Source organism: Dendrobium catenatum, unplaced genomic scaffold, assembly GCF_001605985.2.
Source record: "Dendrobium catenatum unplaced genomic scaffold, ASM160598v2 fragScaff_scaffold_249, whole genome shotgun sequence".
Lineage (NCBI taxonomy): Eukaryota > Viridiplantae > Streptophyta > Magnoliopsida > Asparagales > Orchidaceae > Dendrobium > Dendrobium catenatum.
The window spans coordinates 2,338,775-2,363,800 of NW_021318711.1; the positions used below are offsets into that span (position 1 = coordinate 2,338,775).

Here is a 25,026-nt window from a genome sequence, read left to right on the forward strand (position 1 = left end):
TATATATAATATGACAGAAATAAAAAATATATTATATAAATAAATATACTGTAAATTCCCGGTAAAGGAAGGCAAGCTTAAATACTAAATATTCTACCTCGAATCCACAGAGAGAGCAGAGGAAAGTGACGAGGACTCGAGGAGTAGAGGAGCATAGTGCAAGACCAAGAAAGGGTGAAGAGATCGCTGCTTGATGGCTCCTCTGAAGAAATTGAAGAAGGCTAAGAGAAAATTGAAGGATTCCTCTAAATGCGGAAACCCTTCTTCAGCGCCTAAGCCACCGGAATCTCAGCAGGCGGACAACGACTGGTGGTATAGCTTCTGGCACAAGAACTCCGACTCAGGTAAGCAAAACCAGAGCCTATAAGTATGAACTTAGTTTTGTTTCTTTTTATCTTCTGCTAGTTGAATTTCGTTATTAGCGCTTTTTGAGGGTTTTTTTTGGTACTTCTTGCATAAATTTTCTTGACAGTTTTTGGAATCAATCGGTTAGCTTGGTGGGTTTTAGGGAGCTCAGATCATTTTCTTCGTGAGATTTTCCATGTTTGTGACATCCTTTTGATTGAAGGTGACCTAAATTTCTGGCACTCATTTAGATACTGATGATAGTAACTCATGTGACTCTTTGCTATTTGGATGATGCATTTCTTATATTACAATGAGTATTTAGCTGTAGAATAAATGGTTAGTAAGACATGCCTCTCGATAACTTTGCATCTCTTTCTACCCGACTTGCATTCCTATTAGTCATTATGAGTATGATAATCTTCTTTTATAGGAGTTTTAACCTGGATTCTTTAGATTGTTATGAAGGTTAATAGGAGACGGTGTGGAAACATTTGTGTTAATAGAGATGCCATGATTACACAATGCATGAATGGGTATTGTAAATTTCTATCAATGAAGGTTTATATTTGATCGAGAAATATGTGATATTCAATTAAGAATCTAATCCTTCATGAATTTTCTTTACGTGATTTGAATGACTCTCCATAAATTAGTACCCTTCCTACGCATGGTTGTAGTAGTTTTATTTATCTGATGGAGAGGAAAATATTTGTTGCAATAAGTTGAAATCCTAATCTAGTTGCCCAAGGGCCGGCTCATGTGTTCTATAGGAGGCGGAAGCAGTGCGCCTCCATTGACTTGGCCCATCCATAGGGTGGGCCCCACTTGTTCAAATTGATTTCAATTTGAAAAGGAGGGGGCGGCTAGGGCTTGGAAGGGAAATTAGATTAGGAAAGCTTTTGTATTAAAGAAGACGAGAGGATTAGGGAAGATTATGTTTTGATTGATTTGAATTAGGGTTTCTTGGCGACTTGGGCTCTAGACTCTCTTGTGTAGAGATTTGGGAGAGACGATCCTCCTCTCGAATTGAGGATCTCTTATATCTTGCTTTGAGTATTGCTTTGCTTTGTTTCCTCTATCGCAATCTATCTTTTCTAGATTGTTTTGTCCAGATTTTCTTATTTTTCTCGCTGTTTTGAACCAATTATTTTTAAGGTTGCCTGCAAACTCGTAGTAAAATTTGATAGGATTACTTACGAACTCAAGCATTTCCTATCAGTATCACTAAGACTTGCAGCAATATTAATTGATAATTATCATTTTGAACTTTTATAATGTAGTTAATAAAAGTTTCTTTCATCTAATCCAAAGTTCTTACACATCTAGAAGTTTCTTTCATTTTCAAAATTTTCACTTCAAACTAACTCAAGGTATATCAATTACAAGTAGTCAAGTAGGAACACTTAAGTAACCTATTTTTAAATATTTTTGTAAGCATGTTCACTAATTAAAAATATCTGATCTTGTTGCTACTCCATTATGTAATCCTACAAACATTAACAATACTTTGCCCACTCCCCTATTTTTAATGCCAATCACTTCTAGATCATACAAATCTTTCCTAAGTACAATATACATTTGGCATTTATATTTTCTCCTTAATATCCATTGAATCAATTCTCATAATCTTTAATGGTACTGCTCTTTTCAAGATCAATAAGCACAATTTAAAGATCTTTTTGTAAATGTGCATTTTACTCTTCCACATTTTACTCTTCTAAAATTTTTTCTTTCTTCAAATTATTATTATTATTATTTTTTTTAAAACATAATTCTTATATTTTATATTTTTCTCAAGCTAAATTACTTCCATCCACCAAAAAGAAATTTTTTCACATAGGATAATACAAACAATGCCACAAAGAAACCATGATCATGGTAAATTCTTCAAATATAATGATAAGTGTGATATACAAACTAGATTTCATACTTACAGTTGAGCAAATAAATCTATTTAAATTGAGTGTGACCGCCAACAAAAGTAACAAAGTGCCTAAATTCTGAGTGGGTAAGAACATATTCGAATCTCAAATATTAAAATGAACTAACTCAAATGAGAAACTTCTAAGACTTGACATAGTAGATGGAAAAGGACCCAATGATGTTTACTTAGTTCACGTACATTATATTCAAATTTATATAAAGAGGTGGAGAACTGGAGATAGTAATAAACTTCTGAAGACTTAATGATGGGTTGATCCAAATAATAATGCTATGGATATGGAGTGCTAAAAGAGAAGGTAGAAGGGACTTTTAATTGTTTAGTAAGCTCCACCAGCTTCAACATTTCCACTGATTTCCTTTCTCATATTCAAATCCTAGAAAATACAATGAGAGAGATAAAATATTACATAATAGTTATGAGTTTTAGTGTGATCATGAATGAATAGCAAGTTTGTAGAAAATTCTAGAACATTTTAAAGCATTTGGGAGTGATAAACCATTGTAAAGAAATAGGTGGTAGGTAGAGAAGTCAAGTCAAGGAAGGCAAATACTTGTTGAATAACAGTCGATTACCTGTTATATTCAAAGTTCCAAAATATAAAATCTAGGATGTATTAAAAGAAGCTGTTATTTGAGAACCAAAGGAGGAAATGAGGAAGTAAAAAAATTCATGAGAGATCAATCACAATGTTAGGGATTGTATTGTAGAATCTGCCATTTGTTGTCTTCATTTTTAATGAGATTGATTTCCTTCTCTTGGGCTTAGCCTTAGTGTTTAAGTTTCCTTTTTTAATGTAGGGCTTTCCCTATATGACCCTCTTAGGTGGATTACCCAACTCATAAAGAGTGTTGCTTTTAGGATTTTGATTTGGATCAAAGAAGCTACTCTTCACAAGGTTGAGATTTGAGTCCATTAAGATTACAACCACTCCAAGGATGTTAATGAGAATATCCTCTTGGAACTGCTGCTTGGATAAAAATTTGTAGAACCTTCTTTTAAGTCATAATAGTACCGGTCTTTTGATGCTTGATGATAAAGATGTTGCTCATGTTGGAGCTAGCTATAACAATGCTTTATTGTTGAGGAGGGATGAAGCCTTGTCGTTATCATGCTTGTTTGAGTGAATGATCTGTTGGGTAGTACTATATCTCATAGTTTAAAAAAAGGGGCGCCTCTGTGCAATTTCACCCCCAGACGCCTCCCATAGTTTTAAAGTATGACACATTAACTTAATTCCTCTATAATTCGCACAATTTTGTGCATCACATTTATTTTTAAAAATAGGAATTAGCACACTCATTTGACATTTTTAGTCTTCAAAACAATATTAAAAAATTTAGTAAGCCAAGAAATTCCTTCATCTCCTGAGCATTTCCACACCTCTATTGGAATATCATCAAGTCACAATCCCCTCACTAAGGTTTGATTTTTCATCTTATATAAAATCTAAGGTTTAAATTTTTTTGAGATTTTTGGTTTGATTTTGCATTTGTGCATTAGGAAACATGGTTAGGGGCAAGGAAAAGTCAAATACGTCATTGCAGAGGGACCCTTCTTGGAAGTACGGTGTACATGTTGACATAGACGGCGGCGAGAAGACATACGTGTATTTGAAATGCAATTTTTGTAATAAAGTGGTGAAGAGAGGAGTTACCGCATGAAGGAACATTTATCCGGCTCACATAATTGTGCATGGGGCAAAAAACCTGAGGGGAAGGAAATACGAAGGCTGATTCTGAATGATAAATTTTGGGCAAGTGTCGCCTATGTCATATTTAGCATATGACCCTTAATACAAGTGCTACGATTAGTGGATGCCGAGAAGAAATCAGCCTTGGGTTTTATATATAATGCAATGGATGAGGCAAATGAGTTGATTGCACATAACTTGGGAGGAGAGGAGGCTAGTTATTGAGAGATTTGGGATATCATCGATGCTCGGTGGGAGGTCCAGTTACACCGTCTTCTACATACAGTGACGTATTATCTCAATCCAGTTTTGGGCCTCACTTTTTCTTCCTCTGGATGTGAGCGAAACTGGAGCACATATAGTTAAGTACAAACGAAGAGAATAAATCGACTTTCAACACTCAGAATGAACTCCTTGTGAATATTATGCACAACAATAGGTTGAGAGATAAGAGGTTGAGGAACAAGGGGTTGAAGGATGATGAGGACCCTTTGGTGTGTGATGATGTGATGCCTGATAATGAGTGATTCATAAATGATGAGACAGATTTGTTATTATTAGACCTGCAACTAAAGGATCTAAGTGTGAATGTCTTGTGGGGAGAAGCAGATCAAGCGGGCACATCCACTAGTACCACACCACACACATCCACTAGCACTGCAGCACAATAAGCAAACAAAGGTATCTCACAATTTATTATGTGCTATTACATTTAAAATATATGCAATGAACAACACACTAATCATTCTTATTGAATAGGGAAGATAAAAGTTGGTAAGATTGAAGATGATGAAGATTTGACATTCATAGATATAATTGAAGATGAATATGCCTCCACTGAAGACCCATTCAGTGATGGAACATGATTGAATTTTATATGTTCTTTCTTATTTGTACTTTGGGAGTTCTGATAGACTTCAATTTGTAGTTTTGTATTTTGAATTATGCTATGAGATCCATATATTGCATCTATTTTATTGTTTTTCACTAAGTTCGCTTCTCATTTAGATGTTTTTATTGTATCATAGACTTTTACTGTTATTTACCTGCTAGAATACTTAAATTCGCATTTACGCAATTCTTCGTCCGTGAGGTTTACGCCTCTCCTCACGGACGAAAAATGCCTCAAGGTTTATTTATGCAATTTTAAACCTTGCTATATCTAATGATTGTAGATGAAAGTGTTGCCTTTTATGGGAAATAAAGATGACCCAATATTTTTTTTTTTGAAGGTTTAGTGGACTTAAGAAGGCTCTATTGACTAAGCTCAAGTTTGGTAGGCTTCAGATATGAACAATTTGATTTTCAACAAATCTAACATCAGTTCAAGGTTAACTAAAAGTCATTCACTTCGATCTCAAGCTAAGCTTGGTATAGCTATGGTATTATTTGATCTTATCATGATTAGTGCTAGGCTTGCTCATTAAATTTTTTATTAGAGCTTATTTTGTTCTAAAAATCAATTAGGTCTCATCATTTTTTATTATTTTAAGATCAATTTTAAGTCAATCCTATTAACTAGCACCTAAGTATATATACACCCATATATCGATGTGTGGATGCATATATGCATTAGTATAATATAGAAATATACATAAATATATTGATACATACACTCATACAAATGTACGATACACATGCACTTTTATCCTATCAATTCAAGTTTGAATTGAGCCAAGCTGTCTATTTAGTCAAATTATTCATTTCAATCTAAGCCAAAAACCCATATTAGTAATAAGCAAGGTTTAAAATTGCATAATTGGGTATTGAGACATTTTTTTGGCATGAGCCTCAAGGCATTTTGAGGCGTAAGCCTCAAAATCTAAAAATTGCTCAAAGTAAAAAATAAAAGTTAAAAGTGATTTTTTATATAATATCCAAATAATATGTTAAAAGATGATATATTAACTTTCTATTAAACTATAAAGTAACAAATTTATATACATGTGGAACAAAAAATTATGCAAAATGTTAAGTGATAAGTATTAAATTATATGAAATAGAATTGAAATCCAAATATCACATGAGAAAAATAACATAAAATATATAAATTGCATAAACGTATCATATAGCATCAAATTTAGCTCTAAATTTTTTCTTTCTCAGTTTCTTACTCATCTACATTTAATCACTAATAAAGTTAAAATAATTGACAACAAATCAGAAATTATATGTACTATCATTACTAAGGAGATTTTTATTTGAGTCGTCATAACAAATTGGCATCTCCTTTGCCTCATCCCGTGGTCCAATACCTACCAATCTACTTCTTTATTTATTTTAACCATCTTCCTCTTTCATAAATATTTTTCATCAACATAAAATAAGAGTAATACTTAAATTTTTATAGGAGATGGTGGCGGTATGCGGATTTCAAGTGATCCCCAGTGGCGGCTAGGACGGTGGTGGCTACGACCATGAACAGGGGAGGGAGGGGGGGTTTTTCATTTCAATTCTTCAATCCATCTTCTACCCAGACCATGTAATGCTTCAACTGTAGAGAGAGAAAGACTAATGGGGTAATATATTAAAAGTGAGAGGGAGGAATGACTTTCCATTGTGGATGGAATGATGAAAAGAGATTTTGATGCAGAGTTGTAGGGCTATTTAATTAATTATTATTTAAAATATTTAATTATTTAAATATGATTTTATTAAAACTTCTATCGTTAACTAACTCTTCATTATCTAATAATAATTATTAAATATTAACACCCTATTATTTAATTTTTTTTGCACTGCTAATGATCTAATTAATTACTTTGAATGGTACATTTTGCTTTTCCTCCTTTTGCGCAACAGAAATGATGCGGCCGTGCACTCATGATCTCCTCTAAAGTATTTGGCTAAAGCTAAAACTGAAAGCCTAAAGGGGCTTAAAGCTGATTGTTTTAATGGCTTAATAAAGCAACAAGTTCGCCAACGAGAAAACCTGCTCTAATTTTTGTAATTCCTCCTTTTAAAGTTATTTATTAATCCAGAGAAGCCACCAGCATTTTTTTGTGGACACATGAGAAGCATCAATGGTTTGTTTTCCCCTTTACTCCTCTCTCGTGATTCACGAGTCACGGCCTCGAATGACTTTATTTGCATTCTTAATTTTGATCTTACTGCTCCTCTTGGCTCCGGTAATGAGACGAAAAACAAAACTATTTTAATATATTCTAACCTTCCAAATGAGATGACAAACATAAATATTTTAATTTAGGCCCCCCTTGAACAAAATTTTTGGCTCCGCCACTAGCTAAGGCAAAGGCAGTGGGCTGGAGGTCGAGACAGTTGAGAGGAAGTTAATGCGGCTTTGGAGCGCAAGAGGGCAAGATTTTTTTGGGGCTTTTGTATATGATTTAGCTAAGTTTTAAATAAAACATACATGCCAGCGAGATGAGGCACGCCTGAAGGCGGGCCTCAACCAAGATTAGGTGTTACGCCTCGAAACATTTTTCACTGAAATTGCGTTAAGACGGGCCTCGAGGCGAGCCTCATATTGCGTAATTTTAAACAATGGTAATAAGCAATCCTTGTGGAGATTTCATATTCTATACACTAGAAGGGATAGAAATCAAAAGAAAATATACTAGCATTCCCTATATTCACATGGCTTCAAGCTAGACAATCTAAATGTTTTTTTTTCATGATCCTTAGAATGCTTCATCATTTATCTGTTTATTATATCTTTTTATATTATCATATTTTTTTGTCTTTGGCAATTCATAGTAATGGCCCTTATTGTACTCATATTTTTATCTAATTAATCTTTTGTTTTGAAAAAAAATAAGATTTCTCCCTTGAGATTGTTCTTATGGGAGGATGCTTTTAGTCGAACCCACCCCACCTTAACCATTCTTTGATGGGACTGTAGATTTTGGGATTGTCCTTATAGCCAATCTTTAGTTTATATCATTGTCAAACTCTTTTTAGTCACTTGGTGATGTAACTTAGGGTATCCTTCGCAAAATTGTGGTTTGGGTCAAGAAATCTTCAAACAATTTCAAATTTGGCATTTAAGAGTCTATTTTGGGGCAGGTTTTTGATAGTGTTGCTATTCAGATCATTGGCATATATCTGTTTTGCTCTTACTTTATTGTTACTTTCTAGAAATTTTTGTGGTGAGAAATTATTTTTTACAATCAGATCTGTCAAAGTTATGTAGATGTAAGAAAACTGGTGTATGACTTTTTTTAAAATAAAAATATTTATAATACTCACAACTTTTAAAAAATTATTTTTTCACAATAGTTCTACAACTAATTTTATAAAAGAAACTGCAGCCATCCCAAATGAATTGTAAGTGTCCCTTGTGGGACTACCTTATTGGGAACACATCCTTGTTTAGATGTAAGTCTCTTTAATTACTTCTCAATGAAATGTTAGAGTGGCCCTTGAGTTTTTAGAAGATTTAATTGTAGATGAATGTAGAATCCTATATGTTGTTGTGCCTTCGGTTAATACCTCATCCATCATATCCTTTTCTTGGAATTGAACAAAGGAATCATAGGCTGTTACTTTAATCATCACATCTTCATTCCTCATCGATCATAATATTTCTTAGAATTAAGAAAAAAATAGCTTAATTGGGGATGCTACGTACGTCAATGTCTCAACAATTGTAGGTCTGCCCAATATTTTCCTAAGTAATCTTGAAGGGGTTAGAGCCTAACTGATATCTCAACTACCATAATCTAGTTTGTTACCAATCGATGAAGCTCATAAGGGGTTAATCTAAGTTAATGCCTCGGCGATCATAATCTGACCTAGAATTGAATTACTAAATTATTCTAGGGTTACGGCATGGGTCAATATCTTGGCAAAGGCAGCCCTACTCGCCAGAAAATGATTGTAGTAAATCTAATGTCTTGCATCCACAATCTCATCCTATAACTAGAAACTACATGTCCTTTTGGATTCTCCTTAAGGGAATGTAGTATAGGTCAAATTTCAGTTATATGTTTAGTCGAATATCTTATCAAAGTGGGAGACTTCTTTGAAGTGCACAGTTAGCTTTGAAGAACTATTTCTTCAATCATTCTTCATTTATTATTTTGTATTAGCTGTTATTTAAAAGTTTATTGAGGCTAGGTAATGTTACAATGCAATCATCTTGGAGGCTAAAGAAGGGAGAATGGTGATTGGAAACATGCTGTGTATTGAATTCTGGGACTAAGGGCTTGAGTTAGGCAACTATGTACCATCACCTTAATTGTTACAATAAGGTATAAATTAGGGTGGATCCATGCCATTGTTATTACCTTCTTGGAAGCTTTGGATAGAGTAGGAAGCAACCATGCTATCGCCGTGCTACCTGAAAAGCATGAGATGGAGTGGATTGAGGCAATGCCAGGCTATGTTGTCTTTGAAAGATATTGTTGAGTAGGACTTTGTAAGAGGGGCTTTCTTGGTTTCCCTTGCCCTGTCCGGTCCTAATGGAGGGTTTAAGAGCTGTAAGGCTCATATTTGCTGAAATGTGATAGGAAAGTTGACCCTTGTTGAAAAAGAGATGTTTGGTCTTTGTAGATTTTAACCCGGTGTGGTAGATTCTTGCATGGAGAGATCTAAATTGATTGATAATTGTGCCTCAATCGGTGACAAGGGGATGATGACTTTGTAAAGACTATGCCAAATTATTATGTGCCAAAAAGTGGTTTATGACTAGTCAAGATTCTTGAAGTAGATAACTGTTGACCTCATTATTCGAGGTCAATTTCCCCGGAATCAACTCTAGCACCTAGGTTTTCGTAGCCTAGTGTAGACATCGTTCCTACAGGATTTTTCTTAGGTGGATACCCACTGACATAGCGCTGACTCGACCGTCTTATTCAACCCAAATCAAATTAAGCCATTTGAAATTATTTAAAATCAAATTCATCACATTTGATATTAAGCGAAACTAATTTGATTAAATCAACTTCAATCCAGTTGAAATTACTCAATTTAAACATGATTTAAATTAAACTAACTCATATCAAAATAATTAATGCCAAATGGATGTCGATGAAAACATGTCAATACAAATCAATGCAATATCAAGTTAAATAGATTCGATTCAATTATATGTATCCAAAATCATTTCATTAAATTCCCCTAAAAATTAAATTCAATCTCAGCCTTTAGATCCTTCTCTAGATCAGGTTTTAATCCAAACTTTTGATTTTAAAATCAGAAGAGAGAATGGTACGGTTAGGGCTGGTTGAACCGAACCCCACTACCTCCTATCAATTCACGAACCCCTCACTCTCCCATTGGCTCTGCCTCTTTGCAGTTCTGAAATCCTCAATGCTCCTTTCTCATATTTTGGGCAAGAACCGCTCCGTCTCTCTCTCACTCTCATTCTCACTCACAAAACAAAACCTCCTCTCCGTCTCTCATTCTCTCACAACAATCCCAGGCGAAACCACCCTCCTCCCGTCGCCCTCTCTCTGGTTGCTCTCTCCAATTCACAAGAAGCCCCAGCCGGTCGCCTCTGTTGTTCGCGAAACACCACCCCGTCCGATCCTCTCTGCAATTCGCGAGCCTAAGCCGACGACCCCGGCCGATTCTTGCCCTATATATATATATATATATATATATATATATTTTCGAAAATATTTGGATTTGCTACAGATTTTTGCATAAGAAAATGCATATATTTGCTACTTTTTTTTATCGAAATAGGATGGATCTTTGGGAAGAATGAAATAGTATCAAATAATCTGTTCTGTGATAACATCTTAATATAAATGTAAAGTTGGAACAAATATATGCATGTTTAGGTTTATTCTCCTTCATAGTAAGCTCTCTTTTTAATATTATTTTTGTGAGAAATTAGAGGTTGCTTGGAGGGAAGATACGATTGTTTATGATTGGTTTCTGATCTCTTAGTAAATAAAAGTTGTTGAAAGGTTTCATGTGAGAAATATTTTGAAAAATGTTTGTGTGAAAAAGAATATGTCTGTGTATTCAAAAGTGAAGCTTGTGTGTGAGTGTGTCTTGTGAAGTGTGTAAATTAAAATTGGGTCATGGTAATATCAGAAAGTGAACTATAAATGGGTTGAAATAAGTGAAAAGTGTATGTATTGGAAATATGAAAATATAGAAAAGTGAAATGTGCAAGTATGGGAGATAAAGTATTTGTTTTGTGAAAATTTTGTGAGTTTTGAAAGATTGAAAGTGTATGTTTGGAAATAAAAGTGGAAATATAGAAGTTTTAAAGAAAACAAAAGTTCTCTTTCTTTCTCTACCCCTCTCTCCCTCTCTCTTTCCACTTTCTTGTGCTTCAAAATGAATGTTCGAAAAATATGAAATCTGTGTTCAAAAATAAATGTTCCAAAAAGCAATGTCAACAAATCGGTGTCCAAGCCCGAAAAAAGGTACATTTTAATTTAAATTTTATTTATTTCTTTTTTATTATTAAATGTGCTTCTGATCCCTATTATCTCTTCTTTATTAGCATGAACTCGAAAAAAGGTACATTTTAATTTAAATGTGCTTCTAATCCCTATTTTCTCTTCTTTTTTTAGCATATTATTTTTTCTCTTCCTTATTAGGCACCTCCCCGCCTGCGGGTTGGCAGACCACTTGACCTATGAGGGTGCAGTTCTAACAAGGAAGAGAATAGGTCAAGTGGTATGCCAGAACTGCACCCTCGTAGTTCATGCCAATAAAGAAGAGAAAATAAGGATTATAAGCACATTTAATAATAAAAAAAGAAATAAATTAAAAAATACTGTTGAAATTAAAACGCACCTTTTTTCGGGATTGGACACCGGTTTGTTGACTTTGCTTTTTGGAGCAGTTACTTTTGAACACAGATTTCATATTTTTCGAACATTCATTTCGAGGCACAATAAAGTGGAAAGAGAGAGAGGGGTAGAGAAAGAAAGAGAACTTTTGCTTTCTTTAAAACTTCTATATTTTCACTTTTATTTCCAAACATACACTTTCAATCTTCCAAAACTCACAAAATTTTCACAAAACAAATACTTTACCTCCCATACTTGCACACTTCACTTTTCTATATTTTCATCTTTCCAATACATATACTTTTTACTTTATTTCAACCCATTTATAGTTTACTTTCCGATATTACCATGAACCAATTTTAATTTACACACTTCACAAGACACACACACACAAGCTTCACTTTTGAATACATAGACATATTCTTTTCCACACAAACATTTTCCAAAATATTTCTCACATCAAACCTTTCAACAACTTTTATTTGCTAAGAGATCATAAACCAATCATAAACAATCGTATCTTCCCTCCAAGCAACCTCTAATTTCTCACAAAAATAATATTAAAAAAAGAGCTTACAATGAAGGAGAATAAACCTAAACATGCATATATTTGTTCCAACTTTACATTTATATTAAGATGTTATCACGGAACAGATTATTTGATACTATTTCATTCTTCCCAAAGATCCATCCTATTTCGGCAAAAAAAAACTGTAGCAAATATATGCATTTTCTTATGCAAAAATCTGTAGCAAATCAAAATATTTCCGAAACAAAAAAAATATGAAACTTTTAGCAAATCCATACACATTTTTTTTTATGCAGAAACTTGTAGCAAATCCATCCATTTCAATGCAAAAACTACAGCAAATATATACGTTTTCTTATGTAAAATTAAGTAGCAAAATCCAAATATTTTCAATGCTAAAACCTGTAACAATTTCTTCTTGATTTTTTTTTTTATCATTTCTCTAATCATCAGGAGAGAAAGGAGACAAGTTTTGTTTCAGATTTTTACAAGAAAGTTTTAGATTGTCATTTCCAATGTTTAATTTAAATGCAAGAAGGTTATTCAAGAATGAAAGAAGGATAAAATAGATTTTAGGAAGGAGAGAAGTCAAAAAGAAGAAAATATATAAGCTATGGGAAGTTACGGCCTAGGGCAAGAATCAGCCGGGGTCGTCGGCTTAGGCTCGCGAATCGCAGAGAGGATCGGACGGGGTGGGGTTTCGCGAACAACAGAGGCGACTGGCTGGGGGCTTCTTATGAATTGGAGAGAGCAACCAGAGAGAGGGCGATGGAAGGAGGATGGTTTCGCCTGGGATCGTTGTGAGACAATGAGAGACGGAGAGGAGGTTCTGTTTTGTGAGTGCGAATGAGAGAGTGGGAGAGAGACGGAGCGGTTCTTGCCCGAAATATGAGAAAGGAGCCTTGGGGATTTCGGAACTGCAGAGAGGGAGAGCCAATGGGAGAGTGGGGGTTTCGTGAATTGATAGGAGGTAGTGGGGTTCGGTTCAACCAGCCCTAACCGCACCATTCTCTCTTCTGATTTTAAAATCAAAGGTTTGGATTAAAACCTGATCTAGAGAAGGATCTAAAGGCTGAGATTGAATTTAATTTTTAGAGGAATTTGACGAAATGATTTTGGATACATATAATTGAATCGAATCTATTTAACTTGATATTGCATTGATTTGTATTGACTTGTTTTGATCGACATCGATTTGGCATTAATTAGTTTTAGATGAGTTAGTTTAATTCAAATCATGTTTAAATTACTTGATTTAATCAAATTAGTTTCGGGAGCATGCATCCTAAGTCTATGTTATGTAAGACTCGGTCCTTAATTCTTGTCCTTAGTTGTCACTAATGTTATAGGAAACGAAAGGAGATGTTTTTCTAACCCTTCTAGACATTCATACATGTATCGATAGGTTTAGTGATCTACAAGTGAAATAAGACAATAAGTAGAGGAGTAGTAGAAATGCAAGAAGAACGAAAACTATGAAATGCCAAAAAGAAAGGGAGAGGTGAGAAAACAAAGTAATAAAGGAATATAGGCATTTTGTTAATGGACATGCTTGTTTGAAACCAAGCATGTCTCTAAAATTCTCCTCATCCCTATTCAATGTAGTATGAATAGGAAAGGAGGTGTTTAAATGCCATTTACTGTTCCCACATCCAAACACAGCACTTGATACGTTTGACTCAATCCAAATAACCAAACTATCCTCTAAATAGACTCAAAACGATGAGGAAAACTCGAGTTCCCAAAATTAAAACTAAAACGAGATCTCTTTCCAACCGCCATATTCTTCTAACCTTATCTTTTAAAGGCAAACACTAACAAAAGAGAAACAACTCATAAAAGAAAGACCCCTTCATCCCAAAAGAAAGATCTAGAAAACTTCCCAACACAAAATCCGCTTCATAAAAATTACTGATCCCAAAATAACCTACGAAAAAAAAAACTCACGAGTGAAACGACACATAAAACCCCTTATCAAAAGGAAAACAAAACAAAAACATCGAAAACCTCTTTTTTGACACAAAAGACAATCAAGTGCTTCTTATATTTGGAGTGGGGTAAAAACCATAAAGCTTTTCAACGAGAAAGTTGTATAAAACCCCTCGTTGAAAAAGCCTTCATAAAACTAAAATCACCCAACCTCTCAACATAAAACAATTCGCCAAATACGATTCACAAAAATTCATCAAAAAGCTCTCAACCCATAAAAGTTAATGTTCATAAGTATTTCCGATATAAGACAGCTTATAGTACCTCTCTTTCCAAAGACGACTCATAAAACTTTTCGATATAAAGCCATTTGTAAATCTTCTCAATCGCGAAACAAATCACAAATACCCTCAATATAAAACAAACCATAAAACTCTTCGTAAAGTTTCCAAGAATAGAGCAACTAATGGGGCTTTAACATGAAACCACTTGTAAATATTTCCAATCTTGAAGCAAATCATACAACACAAGCCAAGTCATGTTCTTTTATACTCAAAATACTACCCAAAATATGACCAACCAAAGATACCTATTGATAAAATAAAATAAAAAAGAAAGGAAAAGGAAAAAGAACATGTATGCTTTCTTATATTTCTCAAAAGAAACTTTGTGAAAGAGTATGAATGCTTGACACTGAGGAGAGAAATATACAAATGTCCTCCCACAAATTCATGAAACCCAATCAATGGGTGGTGTTAGACCATAATTTCATATGTAAAGCTACCCCAAATATCCTTGAATAAGTTTGTTAATGAAACAAACATTCATAATCAGTAGCCATTGCCAAAACTATGCTACAGGATTCAAGAATGATAAGGTGTATCTTGCAATGATAACTCTTCAACAAACTTTTCATCTTCATGTTATATGCTATCAAGAATTTTTAGAAGAAGCTTAAACATAAACTTGTGAACACACTCCTGTGCCAAATATATGATATTGTAAATCAAGAGCTAATCACATAGAAAAACTAATGAAGTGTGGAAAGGATGTTTTTTTGAAAGTCATAAATAAAGCTCTAGTTATATGACAAGTTACCTCTCTCGATCCCCTATAAACATCACAATGAAATCCTATACTTGTGAGAATAAGGATTGAAAATACTTCTCTAAAACTCATAAAATTTTCTGACGTAGAGCAACATCATGATGAAGCAAACTTTAAAGTTTTCCAATGCAAATATATATATATATATATATATATTCTAACATAAAGCCACTCTTACAGCTTTCCTTCATGTGAAATAAATTTTGGAATTCTTCCAATGGATCTCACTTCTCATGTTATGCAAAGATCCTTTTTTTTTTTTTTTTAAAGGGACTCATGACCTTCTCGACTTAAAGTTCATAACTTCTCCCAAAGCTCAAAGGGGCATTTCATCAAACAACCAATATACAACAACTATAAGGCCATATAAAACAAATTTATGTGAAGGTCATGCTTTACCGTCACACAATTCTAAAGGAAACTAGGCTTTATTCATGTTCTTCCTCTCAATGCTAATGTTTACTGACTTTGAACAAGAACTATCACAACATGTCAAGACAAGTAAACCTATCCTCTCATATCAAGTTATTTTCAAGAGCACATATGAGCAATCCTTCCTCATTATTTAAGGATATAGAAGTAAGCTTCAAAGCGAGAAAATCCACATCACCTCTTAAAATACTATAAAAGAAAATACTCTCCAACCAAATTTTCACTTTTATGGATTCACACAAGTGCTTAGGAATTCTTGGTTGTCTCCAAACTACCATGCCATCACCACAAGAAATAAAGTTTGAACAACGAGGTATTCTCAAGTCTCAACACAATAAGAGCAAGACATGATGAATATATAAAAGCCATAGTGGATGACATTGGAGTCTCTCCAACCAACTAATTGATGCTCATGAGAGTCTTCAATTTGAAAGCACAAAAACCTCTAACTAATGATTTCCGAGAAACTCATCCATGTGTGCAAGACTATCACATAAAATCTCAATATAAGCATAAATAACTATGACTTTCTCTTAATGCCGCTTCACCAAATATTTGGTGTGCAATGGTTGTAAGATCATACAAAACGAATCACCACAAAAGATCATTATTTATACACCTATTCGATCAACTTTGGATAAGCGACCTACAAGGAACTTTCCACTATCCATGCCATTACTAACTTAGTAAGAAAATACACATGTACGCATATAGGAAGGAAAAATCAAAGGATCATTAAGTTTCAGATTTTTTTTTTAAATTCAAATGATAATGCTCTTTAGAATGAAATACCTATAACTGAAGGCATTCATATGGTAGTATTAAACCCAATGTCACAAGATTTTCTTAGGTTTCTTAAGAAAAACATAGAACCTGCTTTGCTACTCATATCTCAAAAAAAAAAAATAGACGTGCAGGGAAGAAGTAGAAGCTATATGATGAATGTTAAAGAGAAGATGAAGAAATGGTAAAACAAGAAGGAAAAGTAGAAGAAAAGAGTAGGAGAGTGATTACCTGCCAGAAGAAGACAAGGCAAAGCAGTTTCGATCACTAGGGGCGGACGGAAGCTAGGGCTCGGCGGGAGCAGGGAGTCGGGGGCTGTCGTCGGACAAGGCGACAGGTCCGAGATCGCCTGGGGCTTTGACACTTCTTAGGCTTCGTCGCTGGAGGTGGGATCGGACGAGGAGGGAGATCGGGTGGCTAGAGCTCGGCGAGACTGGTGCCATGCGAACCACAAGAAGACGGGGGGAGAAAGGTAGTATACCTGCTCAGGAAGAGTTCGGCTAAAGCCTGGGATCGACGGATCGGCGTCTATGGTCGCTACAGCTCACGGATGGGGCTGAGTAGGCTGGCGTCAGGTTTGGCTGAGGGGCGACTTGGGCCTTCAGGTTTGGTTGGAGAACATCGGAGCAGAGGGACGGACAGGGCTTCGGAGTCTGCCAAAGCCACGAGTTCGGTCTCTCCTTGCTCACGCAAGAGAAAGAGAGAGACGGAGGGAGGTCGGACGGCCTTCGGGCTCGGCTGGTATTCGCGAACAGAGAAAGAGACGGGAGTAGGGAAGGAGTTCCGCCTCCTTGCTTCTGCGACCCCCCAGTGAGGGAGCCAGGGAGTGGGATGGAGGCTTTAGCCTCAATTAGGGCGCCAAGGAAGAGAGGGTAGATCGGAGCCGTCCGATCAAATTCCTTGATCCAACGGTGGGATTCAAACCGGTTTGGAAATTCAATCAAACTTTGATTAGTATCAAGTTAGACCCAAAGGACTAAAATAAAGTTCAAAATTGAGTCAAGTATGGTTCGATCCGGGTCAACTTGAGCTCGCCTCGACTCGACCAAAATTAATTCACTAAAATAAGATAAGATAAAATCAAACTCGAATTAACGTCGATTCGAAACGAATCGGGCTCGACGAGGCCCGATCAATACAATAAAACGTAGTCGATGACGAATCAGGACAAAAACGAGGTCAACAATATACTTTTTACTTTATTTCAACTCATTTATAGTTTACTTTCCGATATTACCATGAACCAATTTTAATTTACACACTTCACAAGACACACACACACAAGCTTCACTTTTGAATACATAGACATATTCTTTTCCACACAAACATTTTCCAAAATATTTCTCACATGAAACCTTTCAACAACTTTTATTTGCTAAGAGATCAGAAACCAATCATAAACAATCGTATCTTCCCTCCAAGCAACCTCTAATTTCTCACAAAAATAACATTAAAAAGAGAGCTTGCTATGAAGGAAAATAAACCTAAACATGCATATATTTGTTCCAACTTTACATTTATATTAAGATGTTATCACGGAACAGATTATTTGATACTATTTCATTCTTCCCAAAGATTCATTCTATTACGGCAAAAAAAAACTGTAGCAAATATATGCATTTTCTTATGCAAAAATCTGTAGCAAATCAAAATATTTCCGAAACAAAAAAAAATCTGAAACTTTTAGCAAATCCATACACATTTTTTTTTATGCAGAAACTTGTAGCAAATCCATCCATTTCAATGCAAAAACTACAGCAAATATATACGTTTTCTTATGTAAAATTAAGTAGCAAAATCCAAATATTTTCAATGCTAAAACCTGTAACAATTTCTTCTTGATTTTTTTTTATCATTTCTCTAATCATCAGGAGAGAAAGGAGACAAGTTTTGCTTCAGATTTTTACAAGAAAATTTTAGATTGTCATTTCCAATGTTTAATTTAAATGCAAGAAGGTTATTCAAGAATGAAAGAAGGATAAAATAGATTTTAGGAAGGAGAGAAGTCAAAAAGAAGAAAATATACAGGCTATGGGAAGTTACGGCCTAGGGCAAGAATCAGCCGGGGTCGTCAGCTTAGGCTCGCGAATCGCAGAGAGGATCGGACGGGGTGGGGTTTCGCGAACAACAGAGGCGACTGGCTGGGGGCTTCTTATGAATTGGAGAGAGCAACCAGAGAGAGGGCGATGGGAGGAGGATGGTTTCGCCTGGGATCGTTGTGAGACAATGAGAGACGGAGAGGAGGTTCTGTTTTGTGAGTGCGAATGAGAGAGTGGGAGAGAGACGGAGCGGTTCTTGCCCGAAATATGAGAAAGGAGCCTTGGGGATTTCAGAACTGCAGAGAGGGAGTGCCAATGGGAGAGTGGGGGTTTCGTGAATTGATAGGAGGTAGTGGGGTTCGGTTCAACCAGCCCTGACCGCACCATTCTCTCTCCTGATTTTAAAATCAAAGGTTTGGATTAAAACCTGATCTAGAGAAGGATCTAAAGGCTGAGATTGAATTTAATTTTTAGAGGAATTTGACGAAATGATTTTGGATACATATAATTGAATCGAATATATTTAACTTGATATTGCATTGATTTGTATTGACTTGTTTTGATCGACATCGATTTGGCATTAATTAGTTTTAGATGAGTTAGTTTAATTCAAATCATGTTTAAATTGAGTAATTTCAACTGGATTGATGTTGATTTAATCAAATTAGTTTCGCTTAATATCAAATTTGATGAATTTGATTTTAAATAATTTCAAATGGTTTAATTTGATTTGGGTTGAATAAGAGGGTCGAGTCAGCTCTCTGTCAGTGGGCGTCCACCAAAGGATAATCCTGTAGGAACGACGTCTACACTAGGCTACGAAAACCTAGGTGCTAGAGTTGATTCCGGGGAAATTGACCTCCAATAATGAGGTCAACAATAACTAAAAAAATAAAGCATTGGTTCTCTACTTGAGGCCTAAGGGTTGTAGTCCTTGAGAAGGATCTCCAACATTCTATCCACCTAATGAGGTTGAAGGTATAAAATAATTAAAATCATTATATAGCTTCCCTTGGGAACCAAAATAGAGAGTGACTTACAATCCACTTTTGGGTGCAAGATCTTATTTATAGCCTCGTGGATGAAGGGCATTTAGAAACTTGGGAAGTTGTGGGTGGAGGGAAAAGTCATATCTTCTCCAAAATCCATGCTAAATCCATACTTTACTTTTATTGAAGGCACTTTGATCTTTTAATTTATTGGTTGAACAGCCTGATGACAGGACTTGCATCCCCTATGGACAGAAAATGCTTTTAACTCCACTTATGTGTATTTTAAAGCCATGTTAGTTCAAAGCGGTATTAGTGGGAGATTTATGCATATTTAATATATATCCTGACCAGACTTAAGATATTTCTGAATGCAATCAATATCTGTTCGTGATTTTAGCGGTAGGAGCTCCTTCATTGTTTCTCCAGAAGGATTTCGAAGATGTTAAATGAGATGTTAAATGAGCTAGTCTTTATGCTTGAATTGCATAATTTTTTTTTTGTGATTTTTCTGCTTAATGCTCTGAAGATGATGACACACTCCTGTTATCAACTTTTAGATTATTATGAAGTAATTTAAGTATACTTTGGATATCATAAATGCCAAAACTAATCAATTAAAGGTGCAGGGCCAGGTGTTCCTTTAGACGAAGATGAAGCATTCAAATATTTCTTCAGGGTATCAAAGACTACCTTTGAGTATATCTGTTCCATAGTTAGGCAGGATTTAGTGTCCAGACCTCCATCAGGACTCATAAACATTGAAGGTAGGCTTCTCAGCGTTGAGAAACAAGTTGCTATTGCAATGAGAAGGTTGGCTTCTGGAGAAGCCCAAGTATCCGTTGGAGGAGCTTTTGGTGTTGGCCAGTCCACTGTTTCTCAGGTTACATGGAGATTTATAGAATCCATGGAAGAACGAGCTAGACATCATCTCCAATGGCCAGAACCTGAAAGAATGGAGCAAATAAAATCCAAGTTCGAGACCATATTTGGTTTTCCCAACTGCTGCGGAGCCATCGACGCCACCCACATCATCATGACTCTACCTGCGGTCGAATCATCTCATGATTGGTGCGATCAAGAGAGCAACTATAGCATGTTTCTGCAAGTTATAGTTGACCAAGAGATGAGATTTCTTGACATAGTTACTGGTTGGCCTGGCAGCATGACCATGTCCAGATTGTTAAAGTGCTCTGGCTTTTACAAACTCTGCGAGAGTGGAAAGCGCTTGAATGGCCCTGTCAAGCTCTCTGCAGAGAAAGCAGAAATCAGAGAATTCATAGTAGGTGATTCGGCTTATCCTCTTCTCCCATGGCTGATGATTCCATACGTCGGAAAGGGGCTCTCAGCTTCTATGGCCATCTTCAATGAAAAACATAAGACTGTGAATTTACTGGCTACAAGAGCTCTCTCACAGCTCAAAGCTGTTTGGAGTATTCTCAGTAAGGTCATGTGGAGACCTGATAAACACAAATTACCAAGTATAATTCTTGTTTGCTGCTTACTACACAATATTATCATTGATAGCAGAGATGCCCTGCATCCTAATCTTATGTTATCAGATCATCATGATACTGGTTATAAAGAGCAGAATTGTCAGCAAATAGATTCTAGTGGACAGGCCATGAGAGATACTCTCAGTAGACACTTGCACTGGTCCATGGTAGAGACTGATTGAATTGGAGTTTTGAATCCATTATAAAGTAAAAACTATCAGCTGGAAGAAGTTTTGACCAGGTAATTGATATTCCTAGTCAAGGATTACTTTTGATAAAGTTTTTTTTTTTTTTCCTTCGGTAAAGTGAAATATGCAAGCATATTCCAAGCTATTCTGATGCAGGCTGATCATGTTACTTAGACACTGATCTTGTAATGAGTGGTGCCACTTCCAATCAATGAGAAAATCACACCATTTTTCTATTCCTGCATTCTGAATTTGTTGAGATTAAGGCTTCGTTTGGGGCGGTTTTTTTACTGTTTCTTAAAGCAATTTTGTAATACAAAAAATTTATTTTTTGTATTAGAAAACTGCTTTATGGAGTAAGAAAGCCGTCCCAAACGAAGCCTAAAAGATCGAGAATTTTTTGTCTATAGCCACAAAATAATGCAATTTCTCCATGATTCATTTGATAAAGCTACTGTTCATGATTTCTTGGGAGCATGGTTGCCCTGGAAACTAGCTCTTGGTGACCAAGGAATTGTTGTAGCTAAGTTTGGGAGTGATTATTCCGTCAGGTTATCGAATGCATCCGGAAATCAATACCAAAACACCATGTCATTAAAGTGCTCGGTACCGTGTTCGATACAACGCGCTCGATATGCTCGGTATTGCTCGGTATTTTCATCGGATGGAATAATTTTTTCAAGTTTGGGATCTTTTTGAGTTTAATTAATCAAAAGAAAGATAGTTTGTGATAGTTGAATGATCATATCATTCTAAAATTTGCTGATCATACATGCATAGATTATGCTCAAGAAATTCCTAGTTTTGTTTTTTATCATCAAATTGTATAATTTTTAAATTAGGGCTAACCAGTGATTTTGGCAGGAACAGCTGATTTACACATTAAAATTGTAAATGATGGTAGCTTTATCACATGTACCTACATCCTTTTCTATTCCAATGGTACCGACTACCGAGTCAACTTACTTCTTAGTTAAGCTAAGGTTTCATTTGAGATAGTTTTTTTTATTGTTTTTTAAAATTATTATTTAGTATAAAAATTTTTAGTTAAAAAATTTTATATTAAAAAGTTGTTTTAGAACCTAAAGAATATGATTTTGATCTATATGAACAATAGTTTTGTAATTATAGAGAAGAAAGCTCATATCTAGTTGGAGTATTAGATTTAGGATAAATATGGTTTCTTAACACTAATGAAATTGCAGCGCAATAGCTTCTTAGGCTTTGTTTGGAATGGCTTTCTTGTTGCTTCTTAAAGCTGCTTTCTAGTATAAAAATTTTAATTTTGTATTAAAAAGTTTATTTAAGAAGCAACAAAAAAATCGTCCCAAATGAAAACTGAATCACACATGCACACCAAAGACATAAAACTATGTACTTTTCACCAACATGTTCGGATCTTTACATTTGCTTATGATGGGATGCACCAAAGGTAAATTGCGAGGAAACTTAGACTTCGTTTCGATAATTTTTTTATTGTTTTATTTTTCAGATCGCAATCATAATTTCTGTTTGACAATTATTTTTTCATCATTTTCGAAACTTTTTGTTCTAGGAATTTACTTACTACTATAGTTTTAAAAAAATATGTCATCCACAATAGTTTTATAGACAGTTTTATAAAAAGTTGCAGCCTACCCAAATGAATTATAAGACTTTGGCTGTTTTATTTTTTCATACCATAATCACAATTTATATTTGATTGTTTTTTTGCTAATTTTTTTAAAAAAATTGTACTAAAAAGTTACTTTCAACAGCAACTTTTAAAAAACTTAATTTTTTATAGCAGCTTATAATAATTTTTATAAAAAATTATAATCATCCTAAACAAAACCTACTGATCATCTCTTACTTTTCATGGTTAAAAGAGAATGGTGATTCTTCCTAGTTTAAAACGTATGATCGCTGACCGCATCATATGGCATGGAAATCCTCTTCATTAGTTATCACACATCTGTGCAGAATGGAGATTAAACGACTACAGTCCCGTTTATAGCATCTTTGGTGCTGAGGCTGAACTGATCAAGCACAATTTTCTCGAGAGAACTTTCAATTTTTCTATTAGAGAAGCATTTTATGGCAAAAAATCTTCATGAACAAGAGAATCATCTGTTGTTTCTACACTTTGTTCCTTAATATATTCGACATGTCTTGAAGAGGTAGAGAAACTTCTTCCATTATCCCAAATGCTGAGGTTACAGTGAAAAATATAGGGACATCCGGATTTACAGTGAACCTCTTTGCTGAAATTATTTGGTTCCATAAAAATAAGCTCTCTCTAAGGAAAAAAGCATAACATAACCTGGAAATAGAGAGACATTACAGAAAAATAATGATTTGCATGACAAAATAGTGATCTTTCACACAGCTGAAGCTTATTTAGGTTTAGAAGATCATGGAAGACATTGAAAGATAAGCTATTACTGTTGTTACAATAGAGAAGACAACAGGAAGGGACACTGGCTTCAAAAACCTTCCCGCAGAATCTCCGCCGTTAGAATTGCCTCCACCGGGAGGAGAAACGGACGGCGATGGCACCGTAGCTGCTGCAATAACAATTTGACTTGTATTAGCAAGTTATAAGCAAGGAAATACTTAAAGCTTTCCTTTAAAAAAAAAAGCAAGGGAAACTTTGGCTTCATTTGGGACAATTTTTTTATTATTTTTAAAATCAACTTTTTAGTCAGAAAGCTATAAAAAACCTCTCACAAATGAAACATTAGGGGCTGTTTGGTAGCAGGATTAGGCTAGATTTAAGGTGGATTTGAGCGAAATCCAGCCAAATGGTCTAAAATGCAAAACCAAATCTCATGGCAAATGAAAGCCACCATAGACGGAAAATTCCCCCTTTTCGTGCTAAATCCGGATTCCTAAAATTATCTTTTTCGCCGAATTTAAGCTTCTATGAGTGCGAGAGAGAAGAGTCTGCTTGTTAAATCCGCTCTGTATCCAAACAGTCACATAAGATTTAACAGAATTTATCATGAATGTTACCAAACTTTTTCAGGATTTAGGCCCTCACAGGATTCCCAAAATCCAGATTTAGAGGATTTATGAAATCCTACTTAAATCAAATCCCGAATACTACCAAACAGCCCCTTAGTATTGACGTCTTTTAAGTTGATTTTTATTTTTTATTTTTAGGACTTTTAAGTTGGTGTTAGACAAAGAATAGTAAAAATTTGAAGCTGATCATCTAATGCTTTTCTATTCTATTTTGATTGTTTCAGAGTTCCAGTGGGAGCTTATCAGAGTTCCAATATTACCGTTGCATCGACTGGCTGGCGGAGTCTGAACTTTACATTCACCTGGGAGAGCCAAAGCCCTGGTCTGATTAACTTGGATCCCGAACTGAGAGCCACCGCCATTAACGATTATACACAAGCAAGCAGGTTCTGTGCTCACCACTGTCGCTAACTTCAAGCAGCATTGAGGAGTAGGAGCTGAGCTACTGCCTGTAATATAGTCTGTGCAAGGTTGGAGACTGACTATTGCAGCTACGCAGTCGTCTTCTTCTGAAGATTTATCTATGAAGAGGAGAGTAATGGCGATAGTGATTAGGGCTGCTTTGATTATTCTCATCTGAGGTTGTTAGGGAGGAAGAAGGGTTGGGGAGTGGGGAGGAAATTGAAACTTTTTATAGGTGATTTGGAATGGTAAATAGCCTGTGTGAGCACGGGCGGAATCAGTCTTAGCTCTCGGAGCAAGTGATAAACTTATAAAAAAATAAAAATATATATAATGATGTAAAAATAAATTATTTTACTTATAATCATTTTTCGCAGACTTGTTTATTAGTGTTAGAAAAATTTAACATAAACAGATGAAAATAG

General features: G+C 35.2%; 2 protein-coding genes across 2 annotated transcripts; one reads left to right on the forward strand and one right to left on the reverse strand.

Moving 5' to 3' along the window:
* The first annotated feature begins 63 nt into the window (after positions 1–63).
* On the forward strand, positions 64–21,429 carry LOC110098844 (protein ANTAGONIST OF LIKE HETEROCHROMATIN PROTEIN 1). Its single transcript, XM_020825790.2, has 2 exons — positions 64–344; positions 20,139–21,429. The coding sequence occupies exons 1-2, from the start codon at positions 194–196 to the stop codon at positions 21,185–21,187; spliced, it is 1,200 nt and encodes a 399-aa protein (XP_020681449.1). The 5' UTR covers positions 64–193; the 3' UTR covers positions 21,188–21,429.
* Positions 21,430–23,578: 2,149 nt separating this feature from the next.
* LOC110098928 (non-specific lipid-transfer protein-like protein At2g13820) lies at positions 23,579–24,775 on the reverse strand. The gene is made up of 2 exons (XM_020825881.2): positions 24,460–24,775; positions 23,579–23,739 (listed from the first exon to the last, which is right to left on the reverse strand). The coding sequence occupies exons 1-2, from the start codon at positions 24,773–24,775 to the stop codon at positions 23,579–23,581; spliced, it is 477 nt and encodes a 158-aa protein (XP_020681540.1).
* Positions 24,776–25,026: the final 251 nt, after the last annotated feature.